This window comes from Uloborus diversus, chromosome 9 (genome assembly GCF_026930045.1).
Source record: "Uloborus diversus isolate 005 chromosome 9, Udiv.v.3.1, whole genome shotgun sequence".
NCBI lineage: Eukaryota > Metazoa > Arthropoda > Arachnida > Araneae > Uloboridae > Uloborus > Uloborus diversus.
In genome coordinates this window covers 140,554,924-140,572,550 of record NC_072739.1, presented here as the reverse complement: position 1 = coordinate 140,572,550, position 17,627 = coordinate 140,554,924, and the positions used below count along the sequence as shown (strand labels likewise).

The 17,627-nt window shown below is 36.1% G+C and overlaps 1 protein-coding gene across 1 annotated transcript in view; it reads left to right on the top strand.

Annotated features, from left to right (window-relative positions):
- The window catches only part of LOC129229990 (uncharacterized), a 30,524-nt gene extending 15,181 nt beyond the window's left edge, over window positions 1-15,343 (top strand). Inside the window, exons 2-5 of the mRNA XM_054864375.1 lie at window positions 4,922-4,977; window positions 9,644-9,745; window positions 11,412-11,489; window positions 15,203-15,343. Of these exons, the coding sequence (XP_054720350.1) occupies window positions 4,922-4,977; window positions 9,644-9,745; window positions 11,412-11,489; window positions 15,203-15,304 (338 nt within the window). The 3' untranslated portion in view covers window positions 15,305-15,343. The remainder of the gene's footprint in view (window positions 1-4,921; window positions 4,978-9,643; window positions 9,746-11,411; window positions 11,490-15,202) is intronic.
- Window positions 15,344-17,627: the final 2,284 nt, after the last annotated feature.

Below are 17,627 nucleotides of genomic sequence, written 5' to 3'. Positions count from 1 at the left end.
GTTGATTTCGATCGCCCCTCACTTACACCCGCTCTTACTCGAAATAACTTCGAGATATGAAGTAAAAACGTACACTGCGTTCCAAAATTAAAAATTTACAGATTGTTTTTATTTTGTTAAATTAAATGCCAAACGTATTTTTTTTCCATATTACATTTATCTACAACACTTCACCTCAGGTGTTAACTATATTTTGCCCAAACGTTATTGAATAAAGGCGCTCAAAAAACTTTTGCGCGACGGCGCGGCGCCTATCAGGCTTGGCGCGGGCCTGGAAGCATAAAAGTATTTGGTAAGCCCAAATAATTTTTCATGTAACTGGATTCATATTTCTCCATGTTCTTATTCGCTCTTCTTAGCTCTTTCATTTCACATTCATTTTCATTCCTTCCTTGTGCGTGAAATTGACAACAAATAAATTGATCTCAAATATACTTTGAGACTAATTTTCCTTAGTAGAACAAACATTTTAAATACTTTGGCAAAACGTCTTTTGTTCAGTTACAGTTTACGAGTTTTTATCAATTGCAAATTTTCTGTGTTGTCACGATATAGTACATTTATTATCATCAGAAGTCCTTTTTTCTCCTTGCAATAATTTCATCTCAATGCAAATATACCAAGTTATTTACTCAATATTCCTCGTAGACACTTTTTCCGTTTTTGTAACCAAGCTTAAAATAGTGTCTCAAGTTTAGAGCGTATTATTAATTCCTCAGCGTTATAAAGAAATGCCTTCAACTAAATTTGCTACACTCATGTTTGTAAAAATTGCAGCAACATGAAGGACTCATTGGAAATGAATAAACTTTATCACACATATTACTCATAGTGCTGCAAATAAACGATCAAAATTACAGATCAATGAAATGAAAACAACAGAATTAAATTAATATCGAATATAGCTACCCCGCGCAGCTACGACAGCCTGTACACGTTTTGGCATCGAATCATAGAGATGCTGAATGTCATGATTGCGAATAGTATCCCATATGGTTTTAACCTGAAGTCAAAGTTCATCCGTACCCACTGCCGGACGAGACACATGGGCAAGTCTCCGACCAACGCAATCTGAGAGATACTCAATGGGCGTTATATCCGGAGAACGGGCAGGCCAAGGAAGTAGCGTAACCTGTCGCACACCGAAGAGCACTTGGACGTCACGTACGACATGTGGACGTGCATTTTCCTGTTGAAACACTGCAACAGGAATGCTCTGAAGAAAGGGTAGTAGTACCTCCAGCACCACAGCGTCATTGAAGTAGCTCTCGCTATTGAGGTTACCCGTAATTCAGAGTAGATGGGATTGCCCTGGATATTTAATAGCGCTCCAAACCATGACGCCTGGCGTTATGCCGGTATAACGTCGGATTACGCACTCTGGGAAATGACGTTTTCATGTGTAACGTCTGACGCGTACACGTCCATAATTATAGTGCAGATTAAATCTGGACTCATCCGAGAAGACGATCTGTAGCTAGTCCGCACGCCATTGGGGTTGCTGGTGGGGCCATTGAAGCCGTGAGCAACGATGGTTGAGGGTGAAGGGAACCCTCTATGGGGGAATCTTTGCTTGCAGGACCTGGCGCAGCAGACGTCGACGAACTGTGGACGCACCAAATGTGACACCTGTAGCCATACTCCAACGTTGTGCTAGCATGCTAGAGGACGCTATACGATCCATCACAGCTAAGCGGGTGAGGTGTCAAAAATCCCGTGGCGTCGTTTAGTTGCGTGGACTGGTTCGATTCCTTCGGCTAATTTCATCGTCTTCTGTATATCTTTTACAAATACGCATCACAGTTGAGTTGTTACGCCACATGCGGGCACTGATTTCTCTATAGGTAAGTTCACTCTCACGCATGCAGATCATGCGGCTCCATTCGAACTCCGTTAAGGGCAGTTCACTTATCGGCCATCCGTCCCGTCCATCCCGTTTCTTGACGTGACGGACTGCCGACGAAAGCAGAGTAGCATTCACATACGATCGCCGTAAATCAATCACGTGACTGAATTCACACGCCAGAGGGAAGAGCGTGCTGCTCGGCGGGAACCAATGAAATGCCGTCCTACTTTTGACGGCCGTCAGATATTAATGTTCTTCTGATCGAAACCGGTCCCATCCAAGATGACTTGCTGTCATGGCAACCAGCAAAGAAAACCTGTTTCGGGAGGAAAAAAACGTGATGGACGAAACGGACAGCCGATATGTGAACAGGCCCTTACTCGTTTGTATGACGCTCTGCGTTTTGGACGAGGCATATTGAATACTAGAGAAACATCTACCATCGGCATATAATCATACAAAGATTCCAAAAAACTTTACATCTGTTTATATACAGCGTCTACGCCGCAGTTCAGAGGGCGTAACTCGGTCCACGCATGCGCGATGTCCCTGTAATTCTAATCATTTGCATATCTTATCCTGTTATACATTTCCAGTGAATTTCAGTTCATTTGCATAATTCCTTCTTGGTGTTGCAATTTTCAAACATGAGTGTAAGTGGAAATGAATACGTACAACAGATGACAAAAATTCAAAAATACTAGCTGCGTCGCCCGGCTTTGCACGGTCCACCTCAAAAATAAAAGTTATGTCAAGTGACGCGAGTTCAACACTCAGGCTTGAACCAAAAAAAAAAAAAGTCAGCGTAGTTTTGCGGCAGATTGCGGAAAACCCCCCAAAAAAGTAAACAATTTAAATCCCCTGATTACAGGAAAAGCCTCAAAACAAAAACAAGAATTTTACCTGTTCATATTCGAGAAAAAGAAATGGCAACAGATCTTTCATCTCAATGATTTTCTTCACGCTGTAAATTTTAATAAAAGCGTTCATCCGGAAAGTTGAGTTGAAGCACTGAATAATAATTTGAATGGAGGAAAGCCTTCGAAAAATATGGATTTTATTTTGAAATCTAAGAGTCATAATTAATAATTTTTTATTGATATCTCCGCTAATTATTATCGGAGGATTATGTTAAATAGCCAAACATGAAGACGGGAAGATGACGAATCCATCGATACCTGGTTCGATGGTCAGTTCACTGTCGTTCGGGAGAAGAAGCTTGGACATAGATAGATAGATACTCAGATTTTATATGTATAAGACTAGCTGCGTCTCCCGGCTTTGCACGGTCTACCTCGAAAATAAAAGTTATGTCAAGTGACGCCTGTTCAACCCTCAGGATTGGACAAAAAGAAAAGAAAAAAAAATCAGTGAAATTTTGCAGCAGATTGCGGAAAATCCCCAAAAAGTAAACATTTTAAATCCCCTGATTACAGGAAAAGCCTCAAAACAAAAACAAGAATTTTACCTGTTTATATTCGAGAAAAAAAAATGGCAACAAATCTTTCATCTCAATGATTTTCTTCACCCGATATACATTTTAATAAAAGCGTTGTTGCGGAAAGTTGAGATGAAGCACTGAATAATAATTTGAATGGAGGAGAAAGCCTTCGAAAAATAGGGATTTGATTTTGTAATCTAAGAGTCATAATTAATAGTTTTTAATTGATATCTCCGCTAATTATTATCGGAGGATTATGTTAAATAGCCAAACATGAAGACGGGAAGATGACGAATCCATCGATACCTGGTTCGATGGTCAGTTCACTGTCGTTCGGGAGAAGAAGCTTGGACATAGATAGATAGATAGATACTCAGATTTTATTAGTATAAGACTAGCTGCGTGCCCGGCGTTGCACGGGCTACCTAAAAAATGTAAGAGCAGTCCAGTTGATGCTTTTGTAGTACACTGACACTAGTTTCTAACGCGTTAAGGAATAAATAAATGCGCGTAAAGCAAGGTTTGCAAAACACCAGTAAAACATATTTTTGCTAAAACACCTCATCAACGTTAATAATCGTTATCAATGATACAAGTTATGAGTACATTTTCAGTCAGCACAAAAGGGGAAAATATATGCATCATCAACTATAATCTTTACTCACGTTAAACTGAATTACATCTGATAGACTATATCGGAAATATTTATGCACAATAACAATCCGCTTTTTACATAAAATAGTCTACTACCCGGCGTTGCCCGGGTGTTTATTAATGCAACATACCACTCAGATAAATATTTGGATGGATTCTATCCACATGGTCGTACAAGAATTACGTTCCTTTTCAATGATTTTCTTCACGCTGTAAATTTTAATAAAAGCGTTCATCCGGAAAGTTGAGTTGAAGCACTGAATAATAATTTGAATGGAGGAAAGCCTTCGAAAAATATGGATTTTATTTTGAAATCTAAGAGTCATAATTAATAATTTTTAATTGATATCTCCGCTAATTATTATCGGAGGATTATGTTAAATAGCCAAACATGAAGACGGGAAGATGACGAATCCATCGATACCTGGTTCGATGGTCAGTTCACTGTCGTTCGGGAGAAGAAGCTTGGACATAGATAGATAGATAGATAGATACTCAGATTTTATATGTATAAGATGAAACATTTGCAGTTACTGTCCTTTACTTGCTCACGGCATTATAATTCACGTTTTATATAACTTGAAAGTTTCTTACAAATTCCTTCAGACGCAGAAAAAATCTTTAACATTTCGCTAACATTTTAAATTTAAGAGTAAATTTTACAAAATAGCAAAAACAAAAAAAATTTTCGACGAATTTTCGTGACTTTAGACTGATATGTTTGGTAATTAATAATCACTCTCAATCAAGGCACCTATATATATATATATATATATATATATATATATATATATATATATATATATATATATATATATATATATATATATATATATATATATATATATGAAAAAAAATAAAATAAGAAAAAGAGGAAAAAAACAACAAACCAGCAGAAGGAAAGAAACAAACAGCATGTTTTTATTTATAAGAATTACTGTCTTCAGACGATGTAATGTGCATACCATTTCCTTTTTCAGAGCTCGAAGACAAATTAAAAGTAATGGAGTGCGTGGACAGGCAGACTCAAGGACAGGTTTGTGACATTTTTTTATTTAGACTTCATAACCATTCTTCTCCCGCCTGGTTCTAGGCTCCGTGTATGTGCATCCTCCCCCACACATGCCTTTATTTATGGCAAGGTCTAATGCTGCATTTTATTTTCATTCAGGTATTCCAAATTGGACAACGAGTCCTACTATCTATGCAGGAACGCGCTCGCCATTTCTTTTATTGCCGTTGTTGTAAAGGGGGGGAAAATGCGAAAGTATATCAAAATAGAATGGAAACACTCGATTACGAAGGAAGCAATGACTGGCACTAAATAGAACATTTTTATTGTACTAACCACCCGTTTTTTTCTCTCTCTCTCTATTTTTTTAAAATTTAGAATAAAAGCTCAAATGAAAACCTATGATTAGTGTGGAGAAATCGCTCTCATATCGAATAGGGACTGATTCATCGCAGCAGCAGCGGAAGTAAGCATTTGTTTTACAAATCCATCTAAAGAAAGCTTAGCATTCAGCTCCCCCCCCCCCCCGGCCCATTCGTTCTAAATTATATTGGTGGATTTACTATGCTCAACACATAGGCTTGCCAGACGTCCCGGTTCGACCGGGACAGCACCGGATTTTAGGCAAAATCCCGGTGTCCCGGCCGGTTTACTTCAGGTCCCGGAAAAAGATAAATTTGATTAAAGGACCAAAAAAAGTCTAAAAATAATTAACTGTGAAGGATTATTTTGCACAATTACTTTGTCATTTGAATCACAGACTTGTAAAATTAATATCGAATAAGATTGTGAGGATTTTTACAACAACATTAAAACAAGAAAAGAGTTTCTAAAAAAAGTCCTAGCGAATGAAAAATACATGTAAATATTGTTCCAGTTTTTATTCCTCATTCGAAGTATTTCTTCTTACTAAAGTAAATAACAAATATTAACATGTAAGAAATAAAATGTTTGAATTTTTCTGCTTGTGCCATTCATTATTTCCCGTGGTTTAGGTTCATAGTTAGTAGTTATTCCTAGAACTGAGAATGAACTACCCTCTAAAACACGCTAAAATCCAGCCAGGGGTATGTTCCCTTCAGGGATGTTTGTGAGCCGTAGTTTCCAAAACTTTTGGGCTGACAACACATTCTAAAACTGAAAAATTATTTAAAAAAAAAACCTTTTAAAATGTTTATTTTTAATAGTTTTTGTTAGCATATTTCAAAAGTTTTTACGGGGTGGGGGAGGGGGAGAGAGGGGGTCGAGCTTCTGATATTTTTCTGAAAATTTCACTGTCTTCAGAAAATTTTACTTGAGTCCACTATCACCCCTAGTTCCCTTTTGAATCGCGACGGGGGGGGGGGGGAGGAGTATCCTGGTGTACCGGATGACTATTTCAGAAATCTGGCAAGCAACAGGGGTGTCCCGCACTTATATTTTGAAATTCTTATTTTGCCGAATGAAATTCCAAATTTTACCGAATGATGATAACTTTTCTGAACAGAATCCCAAATTTTACCGAATGATTATAATTTTGTCGAATCGTCAGACAAAATTTGCTGAATAAGGAAATTTTTGGAAGGTCGCAGTGACCTCCCATCGAGGCGATGCACAAATGTGACCATTGCGAGGGATTCCCGTGATCATGTGGACCCGAAGAAGATACAAAAAATGCACATGATAAATGTCTGTGATACACCAAAGGGGCGTCCAAAAATGCATTGCGACGAACCCCCAAACGTGTGAATCCGCCACTGCCAAGACTTAACTAAAATTTAATTAAAGTCAAACCTCGTTTTAATGAGCATTTAACAAACATTTGGATGTCAGGAGTTCTCCTAAGAATCTTGAATGAATGCACACCCTAAGATATTGAAAAATCTAGAATATTTTTGCTACTCCTTATATTAGAATTGTACGTTAATTTTGCAAAAATTCTCAATAGTTAATTCAAGTTTCGTGAGTACAGGTATCAGTAGAAAATTGCTTCCTTCCCTACTACAACCACTTTTTTCGTAAATTATTTCGAAGATTTTATTGGGAAAATTGCAAAATTTAATCGTGGTCATGCATGATTTTTTTAAAAAAAATATTATACCCAAGTATGAATTATTTTAAGCAAATTTTACTTTTTAAAGAAATTGAGATTTAAAAAAAAAAAGTAATTAAAATAAGTTATTATAGTTACTAGGTCAGACAGACTAGTGAATGAACTGAACATCCCAAAGTGAACGAACGACTCGTAACCTTTTTTAAAGTACTTTTATTATACTTGGCCTGATTGTCACTTAGAAATCTGAGGCCTGCTTTTGCTTATAAATGAGCAATTAGACCACTTAGAGACTTCGGGATTTCACTAAATGATTTGCCTAATCTTAAGGTACGACTTAACGCTGAATAATTAAAATTCTAAAATAAAATTATTATTTCGGTTGAGATGGAAAACAGCAAATTTTATGTATTTGCCTCATTACATGTTTATTGTTACAAATTTTGTTGCCTTACAACAGTAATGTTAATAGTAATCATAGTGAAAGTTTTGAATCAAGTCTTCTCTGAAGCAAACATGAAATGCTCTCAACTATGAAAATAATCGGTAATAGGGCTAAGTAAAGAGACATATTAGGATTTTTACCACGAATAACTTGTATGTTTTGAAACATAAATTAGTTTGGAATACCTTTAATATTTAAATGATTTTAATTAAATAATCAAACAAATAAATCTTAAAGTGGAACAAGGATTAATTTTTAATGCCGACTACTTAAAGTTTTAGAAATTTTTATAGTTTTTTTCCCCCTTTTAGTACGGAACATTTATATGGAAAAACATGGTGAACTTTCGTGATAGTTGCATTATTCTATTTCTGAAATACATTTACTCCAGTGGCGCAGCCAGAAAATCTTTCTGGGAGGGGTTTTCAAAATAGAAAATTGTTGCTTTCTTTCCAATTCATTTACCATGCGTAATTATTCAATATCAAAGAATTTATATAGATTAGTAATTATTCATTCAAAGTACTTGCTTAAAAACAATTAATAATTGGTATTGATATCACTATAAAACAAAGAAAGTGGGAAAATGCACAGAATATTTATTATTAGTTTTACTTTAATATTATATTCATTTTTGTGAGTTTTTCACGAGATCATTTAAAAAATCCTCTTCAAACACATTCATGTCCTTATGAATGTCAAATGCTAGCTAATAACGGTTTCGATCTTTCGATGAGAATTGGTAAAGAGCCTCAGAAAATCTGGTGCGGTAGGCTGTCTCTCTCTCTGTAGGCTTCCTCTCTCTAGATTTCCCTGAAAAAGATTTGTGCAGTGATAGAAGTGCTGAGGGACCATGACACCCTGTAGAGCTTTATTAACACCATCTTAGCTATCTTAAACCAGTGGAGACGTGGGGTGCTCATCATGAAATATAACTTCAAAATTTAAGAATTGAAAAGTAATTTCTGACTGCTTCCCGATCATTAAAAACAGTAAGATATTTTGTTGAAACCTATTCCGCTTGGAAAAGCTCAAACACTCTTTTTTCCCCCTTGATTTTAACAGAGGAAATGAATGTGCTTGTGTTCTGGGAGGGGTTTTAACCCCAAAACCCCTCCCGTGATTGTGCCACTGATTTACTCTAAAAAGCGTAAAATAACAGAATTTTTAAAAAAATACTAAGCACTTTTCATAATGCTCTCAAAAGGACAAAATAACTTTTCTGGTTCAGAAAGGAGAATTAAAATATTCCCTTAGTTTTCAAAAATTCCAAGTAAATGACACCACAAACGAAGAAAAGTGCGGTTCTAGTCATTTCAAACCAAACGTTTCTAATAAGAGAAATATGTATGTTTTAATTTTTGAAAACTAAAGGAATACTTAAATTGTCCTTTCTGAACCAGAAAAGTGATTTTGTCCTTTTGAGAGCATTATATAAAAAGTGTTAAGTATTTAAAAAAAAAATCTGTTTTTTAAAATTAAGGTTACAAAAGATTTTCTTTGATGATTTGTAATAACTTTTTTTACATTTCCAAAAAGTAAACGACCAGAAAATGCAGCGTTTGTCCGATAGTTAAAGATGTTCATTTACTGGGTTGGGGCAGTTTCTTTCGTTTCAACTCGCCAAAACGCCTGATGCAGAACTGTATAAAAGTTTTCCCAATTCTTTAAAAAAATAATTACATAGGTCATTCAAAAAGTTTCTACTGTCGTGTGTCTACAAATTTTAACGATGTCACGAATTTTTGAGCATGAATTTGCGCTTAGCATTTACTGACCGTTCTACCCCATCTCTAAAGTCCGGAAAGACCAAACATCCGGACGGTCCGAATGCTCGACGAATCCGGATGCCGGATCGTGGCTGTGCTGTATTTAACCCTCCTTTTGCCCCCATCTTACAGAATTTGACGGTTAATTTTACAGAGATCCAGCTTACTTTTTCAGAATTTGACGTTAGGAATATCCAAAACGTTCAACATTATGCTCTATGGAAATTTTTAGCAAATATCTCCAAAGTGACACTGGACCTGATATCTCATTTTGAGCCATATTATTTGGTGAATATGCTCAAGGAATTTAAGGATGCAGACGACTCTTTTTCTATTCCGAAAACGACTAATAATGTAATATAAAAAGTACTGTTTTAGACAATGTTGAACTTTTATTTTAAGATTAAGGTTGCACTTATTCTTCAATAATTCTTTGTTTTCTAGGCACTGCTTCCTTGGAAAATCTGCTTAAACCCCGACAGAGAACTTTCAAAGAAAGAATTAGCTAATTTATGTTGTAAATCACTTCATCCTGGATACCAAGAAGTAAGAAAATAATGTTTGATTAAAGTGTAAGAATATTTACATTCACTTATTTATAAAAATTTTAACATTGTTTTTGTCATTTAGTGGCTGTCCATTAATAATGTCACAATATTTCGAAATATTTGTAACTCCCCCCCCCCCTCCATTTTGTCAAAAAGTGTCAACATTTTTACCCCCTCCTTTTGTGATATTTCACGCCATTTTTATAAGCAAATTCTCATAAAAAAGCACGATGCTATGCTTCTTGTTTCCTCCTCCTTCCCCCTTGTCACAAGCTGTCACAATTTCAAGAACCCCCTCTCGCCTCAAAGCGTGACATCGTTTGTGGACAACCCTTTGCGCTTAGGGACACACGAACACAAAAATCTAACGGTTCTCTTAGTCTTAACAAAAGGCTTAAAGGTAAAAAAAATCGAAACTGTCTCCAGTCTATTTTAAAGCCCAGACTGGTGACTACACTGGCCGCTAACAGGGGTCGACGTTGAACAAGGTTGGACAGAGATGACAGTGGACTCAAGTAAAAGTTTCTGAAGAAAGTGTGAAATTTTTGGAAACTATGAGGAAGCTTGACCCCCCCCCCCCCCCCCGCCCCGTAAAAACACTTCAAATATGCCTACAAAAACTACTGAAAAAAAAAAAAAACATTTTAAAACTTTTTTTTTTCAATTAATTTTTCAGTTTCAGAATGTGTTGTCAGCCTGAAATTTTTGGAAACGCAACACATAATTTTCGGAATTTTCGGATCACAAACAACCCTGGGCAGCCGGTTCGAGAGATTTAGCTGAAAGAGAAACCTATCAAGTTTTTTGCAGTTGAGAAATGTTCCCTTCTGTTACACGACACGCGTTTAATCTGTAATCTAGTTCGTTTCACGTGCCAAGCGATTTCTTTTAATGGAGTGACGTCAAAAACACTTATCCTCCGATGCTAAAAAATCTTCAAAAACTCAGGGGTGCCCTAAGTTTTATGTCCTAAGTGTTTAGGTTTTATGTGTACAAATTTCCTAAATTTGCCTCTTTAAGACACCAGTTTCAGGATTTTTTTTTTCGGGAAGTTACCTTATTTACATAGCCAAATACAGCCTAAATATTTCTTTCAATCTTCAGCTTCGAAAATTTTTTGGGGAAGAGCTTTCGAAGCCTTAAATCACTGAAAGATAGCCAAAAGAGAAATCTTCAGCTTCCAAAAAATGTTTGCCCCCCCGCACTTATAATTTCCAATCGTCGCCTTGATGAGGGGGTTTAACTGATCGTCTTAGTATTAAGCTTAGTTAAAAAAAAATATGAATTCTTTTCTCAAAGAAAAAGTGTTCCTATTTTTCACACCGCTCACCCAGGTCAGGAAAAAAACATGTTTATGCAAGCAAAAAATAAATAGGAAAAACAAAAATATGACTGAGTATCTCAGAGAAAATGAAGAAAAATGGTTAACTCAAAAAATTCGGAGCAAAGGGAGAAAAAAATTTTAAATTGATGGTTTCGGGGTCGACTACTACCTTTCAAATTATTAACATAGGTTTGGATTGAATAATTTTCAGTTTCTACACACTTTTACATAAACATTTCATAGATCAGAAAAAACAACTGTTTTATGTTCCAAAACAATTTGACACAGAACTTAATTTCCGATTCGTTTACCTGACATTTTTCTTTTTTTCTTTTTTTAGGTGTTTGAAGTCCTGACTAGTTGCGTCGATACATTCATGACTCCTATAGAAGCTGCAACATGGCTGCCTATACTGGAAGTAAGGATTATTCATAAAAAAAAAGAATGACTCTGATAAGTTGAGCTATGGCTTTGAAACTGTTTGTCTCTTTTTGGAGAGTTCAGTGAAAAATGGAGCCGTTATTGGTGCGGATTTGAATTGGAATAGTACTCCAAAACTACAACGAAAGTAACGTCTCAACTAAGTACCAGTTACCCTTCCCCATTACCCCCAAAAAGGTGGTAAGCAGTGTCAAGGTCATAATTCGCAACTCCAATAAACTATAGGGGGCGCTGCAGCCACTGTCTAATGGCGAATGAAAAAGGTAAAACAAACGCATGCCGTAACTTATAATTTGCTTTGACGCTTAGTGAATGACAGTAATTTTTCATCGTGTTTGTGCGAAGCTTTCTTTTCTATTCTTCTAAAATTACATTACACCACAAACTGTCTGAAGCCTGTAATTTACCCCAAAGAAAACACGTGGAATGGAATGCTTTACCTTTTTCTTTAGTACTATTAATCACCGCAAGGTAGCGTATTCGAGCTCTGGAGTTGCGAATTGCCCGAAAATGTTCTCAATTCAGTACCATTTTCTGTCTGAGATGAAATTTTTAATTGTGTGCAAACAACAAATTGCGATAAAAGTGGCAAACTGTTCGAAAGAATTTATGGTTAAAAAAAAAAAAACATCTAATTTTCGTTTGCAATCGTCTGCGGTCTCTTAGCAACTCTTAAAGTTTAGTGCAGATGCTAAAGGGAGTTGAGTATGCAAAATGTGTGAGGACCGCATTCTGTAAATTATTTTGAACTGAGAAAAGCTTGCAGAGTTCGATTCTGGAGGTTGCCAGGAGGAATGTTGTTCTTTTAATTTTTTATATCCCGCTTCCTTAGGTACTAAGTAAATGAATTGATCAAACTCATTCTGAACCATTTTAATGATTGTCCTCGTTACAATGTCCCGTTGTTGCTTAAAGCCCCCCCCCCCCCCCACCCCGTAAAAAAAGTTTCATTGCAAGTTTTTTTGTAAAATAATAACGTTCTTTCTTTTTGTACTGTAATTTTCGGAACTAAGCTTCATTTAGGGTTTCCAATCCCACTCCAGTCTCAGTCCCGCGGGATTTCGGGATTGTAAGGAGTCAATCCCGCAGGATCCCGCGGAATTGACTTAATTTTTAAAAAGTTAAATTTTTATGTCAAAAAGAGAAAGTTGTGCTTTTTAGGAAAGTGATTTTGTTACATAAATTAGTCTTTGTCTCGAACTCCGTACACTAGTTGTAGAGTACTACAATGAAACACCTAAATCAGCGACTGTCGTTTGGTACGCAAAAGTGTACTTTAAAAAAGTACAGTGCATCTTAACAAAGCATCGCTCGTATGGGATGCGAAAAGTTTTTTGCGCAAAAAATAATGGGCTTGATGAAACCGCGTGATGTGGCTCCCTTGCAGTTGGTTTGACTGAGATTAAATTATTGCGGACGTTTTGCAAACGCTCCCCATAAACTTCACCAATCTTCCAAAATCGATTTTTCCTTTCTTATAGGGGTCATGTTAAGAGTTTTTTTTTGCTGATGAAAATAAGATTTCGAATTAAAACGATGTTTGTTTGATTTGTGTATTACCAATACAATTTACCTTGCCTTGTGGCTCATTATCATTGGTTATTACTTCAGTGCAATTGATTTGTTACAGCAGGGGGAGAACGCAGACTGGGTAGCAGTTTCAATAAACAGTTTTGAATAATTTCGTTAAATTTACCCCTCACTTTAAAAAGACTCAAACACTTGAGCAGCGTAAAGTACTGCACTGTTATGCGAGTCATCTAGCACTTCATCCAAGTTTCTGTCACGTCTTTTAGAGTCGTGCCGAATTTTAAAGCTTGTACAGCTAATTCATCCAGCATGATTTTTTCAAGGTACCACCCACATTTATATTAATAGCTTCACGGTGATAAAGACATCGACAGGCTCATCCTGAAAACAAAAATTTAAAATGTCAGGTTTTTCATTGCTTTCTTCTTCGGAAACGAGCTGATGTGTGCATCACATGACTTCCTTTTACTCCAATTTAATGTCATTTCCCCATTATTTGCAATTTTAATGTGATTCAATGGTTTACTCTCTAAATATCACCAACAGTGGCCAAATTGAAACCAGATTTTAAAAAAAAATCGCCAAATTTAAAAAAAGTAGTCGCCAACTTGGTGACCAAAAGACTGGCGATATATCGCCAAATGGCCGCCAAATTATAACACCACTTGAGTATTCATCAAAATTAACAATGATTTCCCCCCAAAAGGAGCAAAAGACCCCTTTAGAAACACCCGAATGCAACCAAAAAGAGAGGTGCACAACTAGACCCCACTATGAGTCTACGTACCAAATTTCAACTTCCTAGGACATATTGTTCTTGAGTTATGCGACATACATACGCACATACGCAAATACGCACATACGCGCATCCGCACATACGCACATACATACATACATACATACATACGTTCATACGGACGTCACAAGAAAAGTCGTTGTAATTGACTCGGGGAATGTCAAAATGGATATTTCGGGTGTTTATACGTTTTGAGGCAGTTATCCGCGTGTGGTCGGGTTGAAAAAAAAACTCAGCATTCATTCGGGGGTGAGCAAAATGGAAATTAAGGTCGAATTTTGAGTGAAAATTTTTTCGCGATTACAATACTTCCTTTTTTGTAAAAGGAAGTTTATCTTTTTTGTAAAAGGAAGTAAAAACTATATTGCGCTTTTTTAGTAAGTTAAAGGTTTGCAGAGCATTCCTTAAGTTTACAGAAGCGTTTCAAGATTGCATTCAGGCTAATCCAGCGGATTTTTCACACTATAATTCACTTTCTCAATTTCTTCCAAAGCCCAATTTTCTGGGTTTCAATATATTTAGGGATGGTTTTCTCAAAAAGGTTTATAACTTTTAAGCATTTTCGCAATTACTGGACGTATGAACATTGTAACCTCAAATGAGAATACCAATTAAATCTCGCTAAATATCGCGATGGATACCACGGGATTCGGAATCGGGATTGCGGAATTGGAAACCCTAGTTCCAATTTGTTCATTTTGAAAAAGCTCTGTCATCTTAGCTATTTCACTTTATTTCATACTAGTGGTACCCTCACGGCTTTGCCCGTAATAGAAAAATTAAAAGGTCTTCTGGTTCGCCTGTGTATTTACAAATAATGTACGGTGAATTTTCTCGCCAATTGGCTTGTACCCATGTTACGGTTCCACGTTATGATAATTTCGAATCTCGCCAATTGGCTTGTGCCCATGTTACGGTTCCACTCTATGATAATTTCGTAATTTACTCGTCCATCTTATGATAATTTTGTTCTTAAAATTGGAATAGAAAAAGAACCACATCGAATTTTTAAAAAATCGCTTCGAGGTGCACACCCCCATGCTACAAACTAACTTTGTGCCAAATTTCATGAAAATCAGCCGAACGGTCAAGGCGCTATGCGCGTCACAGAAATCCAGACGTCCAGATATCCTACAGACATCCTCCGGACAGAGAGACTTTCAGCTTTATTATCAGTAAAGATAAAGACTCCCCTACTATTTTATTTTGTGTGTAAAACAGTTTACGCACTTTGTTGTTTTTAATCATTAATACTGAGATACAGTTTTAATAGAAATTATTGCTAATTAAAATCTAACATGTATCTAATACTGGATTAAATTTAAAGTTTTATACAATTGTTATGTTTTGTTTTCTATTTCTAGTCGTGTGCTGAAGGACAGACATCAGAAATGGTTAACACTGAAGATTCTACCATTACAAGAACGTCAACTACCACAGTTTTTCACAAAATTTTCGCAAGTTAAAAAAACTGTACACTGCTTTCTGTAATAAATATTTTTTTCCATTAACCAGACTGACAGCTGAGTGAAATATGTAGTACAAAATACGACGATTCTTTTTCAACAAGTAACATTAAAAGAAACTTTCCAGAACACATGAATATTACCTCGTCAGCAATATTATTGAAAAATTTGATGTAAGCACCACACTTCTTTGTACGTTTATTTAAAAAAATGTGTGTCGTAAAGACATACGATTGAAGTGAAACTTTTATCTTTTTTCACGTTCTGAAATGTCACTTAACCCACACATATCTTAAAATGTTAAATATTATATGTTTTCAGTGCGCTTCCATTCAGGTTATTTTCATTTACAGTACAACTTCAGTTTTTCGAACTAGCGGAGACCAAAGGAAATCCGGATAACGAAAATCCGGTTAATTTGTAAAACACATTCGTAAATGAGCAGACTTATCTTTTATAACAGCAAAAAAACGCTGTAACAGAATTACATAGGATTGATACTCGCAAACACTTAATCATTCATAGTTCAGCTGCTGTGATGTAGGAATTAGAGATGAGACGGGTTCAGCCCGTGCCCGACAGCCCGAGCACGAGCCCGGGCCCGAAACGGGCTCGGGCTCTAGAACCGAAAATAGGTTTCGGGCTCGGGCTCAAACACAGATATTCAATCGCCAATCCCTATACAAATTCAAAGCAAATAAGCATTTTCCTACTGTGAGAAAATGAAAGGAACATTTAAATCAGTTCAATCAATGTCAAATTTAACTCCCCCCCCCCTTCCCAAAAATTAATTAACGCTTATTTATAGTGTTTTTTGCGATTGCTATTGCAATATGTCATACTGTAATGCATTTGAAGTGGAGCATTTTAAGAAAATTTGGAAACTTCTGTTAATGAAGAACATTTGACGTAACATTTTCCATTAACAGAGATATCATGTCAGACTGTAGAAGGCTCAATTTTTGATACAAGAAAGTTTCCTTCGGGCTCGGATTTTGGTACGAGACAATATCACTCGGGCTCGGGCGGGCTCGGTTACAAATTTTCGGGCTCGGGCTCTCAAAAATGAGCCCGAACTTATCTCTAGTAGGAATGACACTACAAACATGCCATGTTGTTTATTAGATAACTATAATTTATTGCACGAACTATGCAGGAGTTGTGTATTTAATCAAAATAAAGAGCAAATATTTGGTACATTGACAGTTTCGTTCCGACTGTCATAATTTAGAATTATATAATTTCAGTGAATATATTTTTTAACTTTAAAAATTTGATCTGGATAAGCCGAAGATCTGGATAAACGGGGGCAAGACAAATGACGTTCTACTGTAATTATAAATATGCATCAAAAGTACCAAAGAAAAATTCAAGTTTAGAGCCGTAAAAAATAGCTGATTTCTGACATATGATTGACGTTGATGGTTTAAGCATATTTAAAATATTGTGTGGGTGGAAAAAATACATTGAAACTAAGTCGAAAATTTATCGTTTTAGTTCAATTTATTCTCAAAATAACCCTAGTATTTTCTAAAGAAAAATTGGCAGCCTCCCGAACTTTAAATTGAATCTCCATTATTATAGTGCGAGAGTTTTTTCCACGAATGAGAAAAACTATAAAATTCAACAAATTTGTATTACAACATTCAAATTATATAATCAATGCCTTACCTGCTCTCCTAACGTCTTTAGCATTTAACCACTATGATAAATAAGATGAAGATTGTTGGGGGCCTCTTTTTCGTGGTCTTTCGCTCTCTTTCTGAATTTAGCTTCAAATAATTTTTTCGACATATCTTAAAATTGATTTAAAACTATACAAGATGAGCGAAAAATATCCTGAGAACGGAGTAAAAAGCAGAAAAAAAGTTCGTGGTACGAGCTAGAGAAGATACTATAAGATATAACAAGTATTGGTTACTAAGAGAAAACACATTCATGCTATTTACTGCGCCCTCCTACTCTCTAACTATCCTTCCCACTCTTAATCCACATTAAGCAAACTTTCTGCCAGCGCCTGCACAGCGTGTTTTTTTTTTTTTTTTTCTTTTTTCTTTTTGAGGTGGGGGGGGGAAGGGGCTTAATAACTTGTCCTTTCTTAAAAAATTAAATTGAAGCATTTATTTAGTCAGTTTAGCGCCCCCAAAATCTGGCGCCCGGGGCATGAGCCCCGTCTGCCCCCCTCTAGTTACGTCCCTGGTAACGAAAACTTTTTTTTTGTCATTTTTTGTCCCATCCATTCTTTTTTTAACTAATTGGAATACTTTGAACTCACTTTCATTGTTAAACATTACTTTAAAATAATAAGAAAAAAATGTTGTTT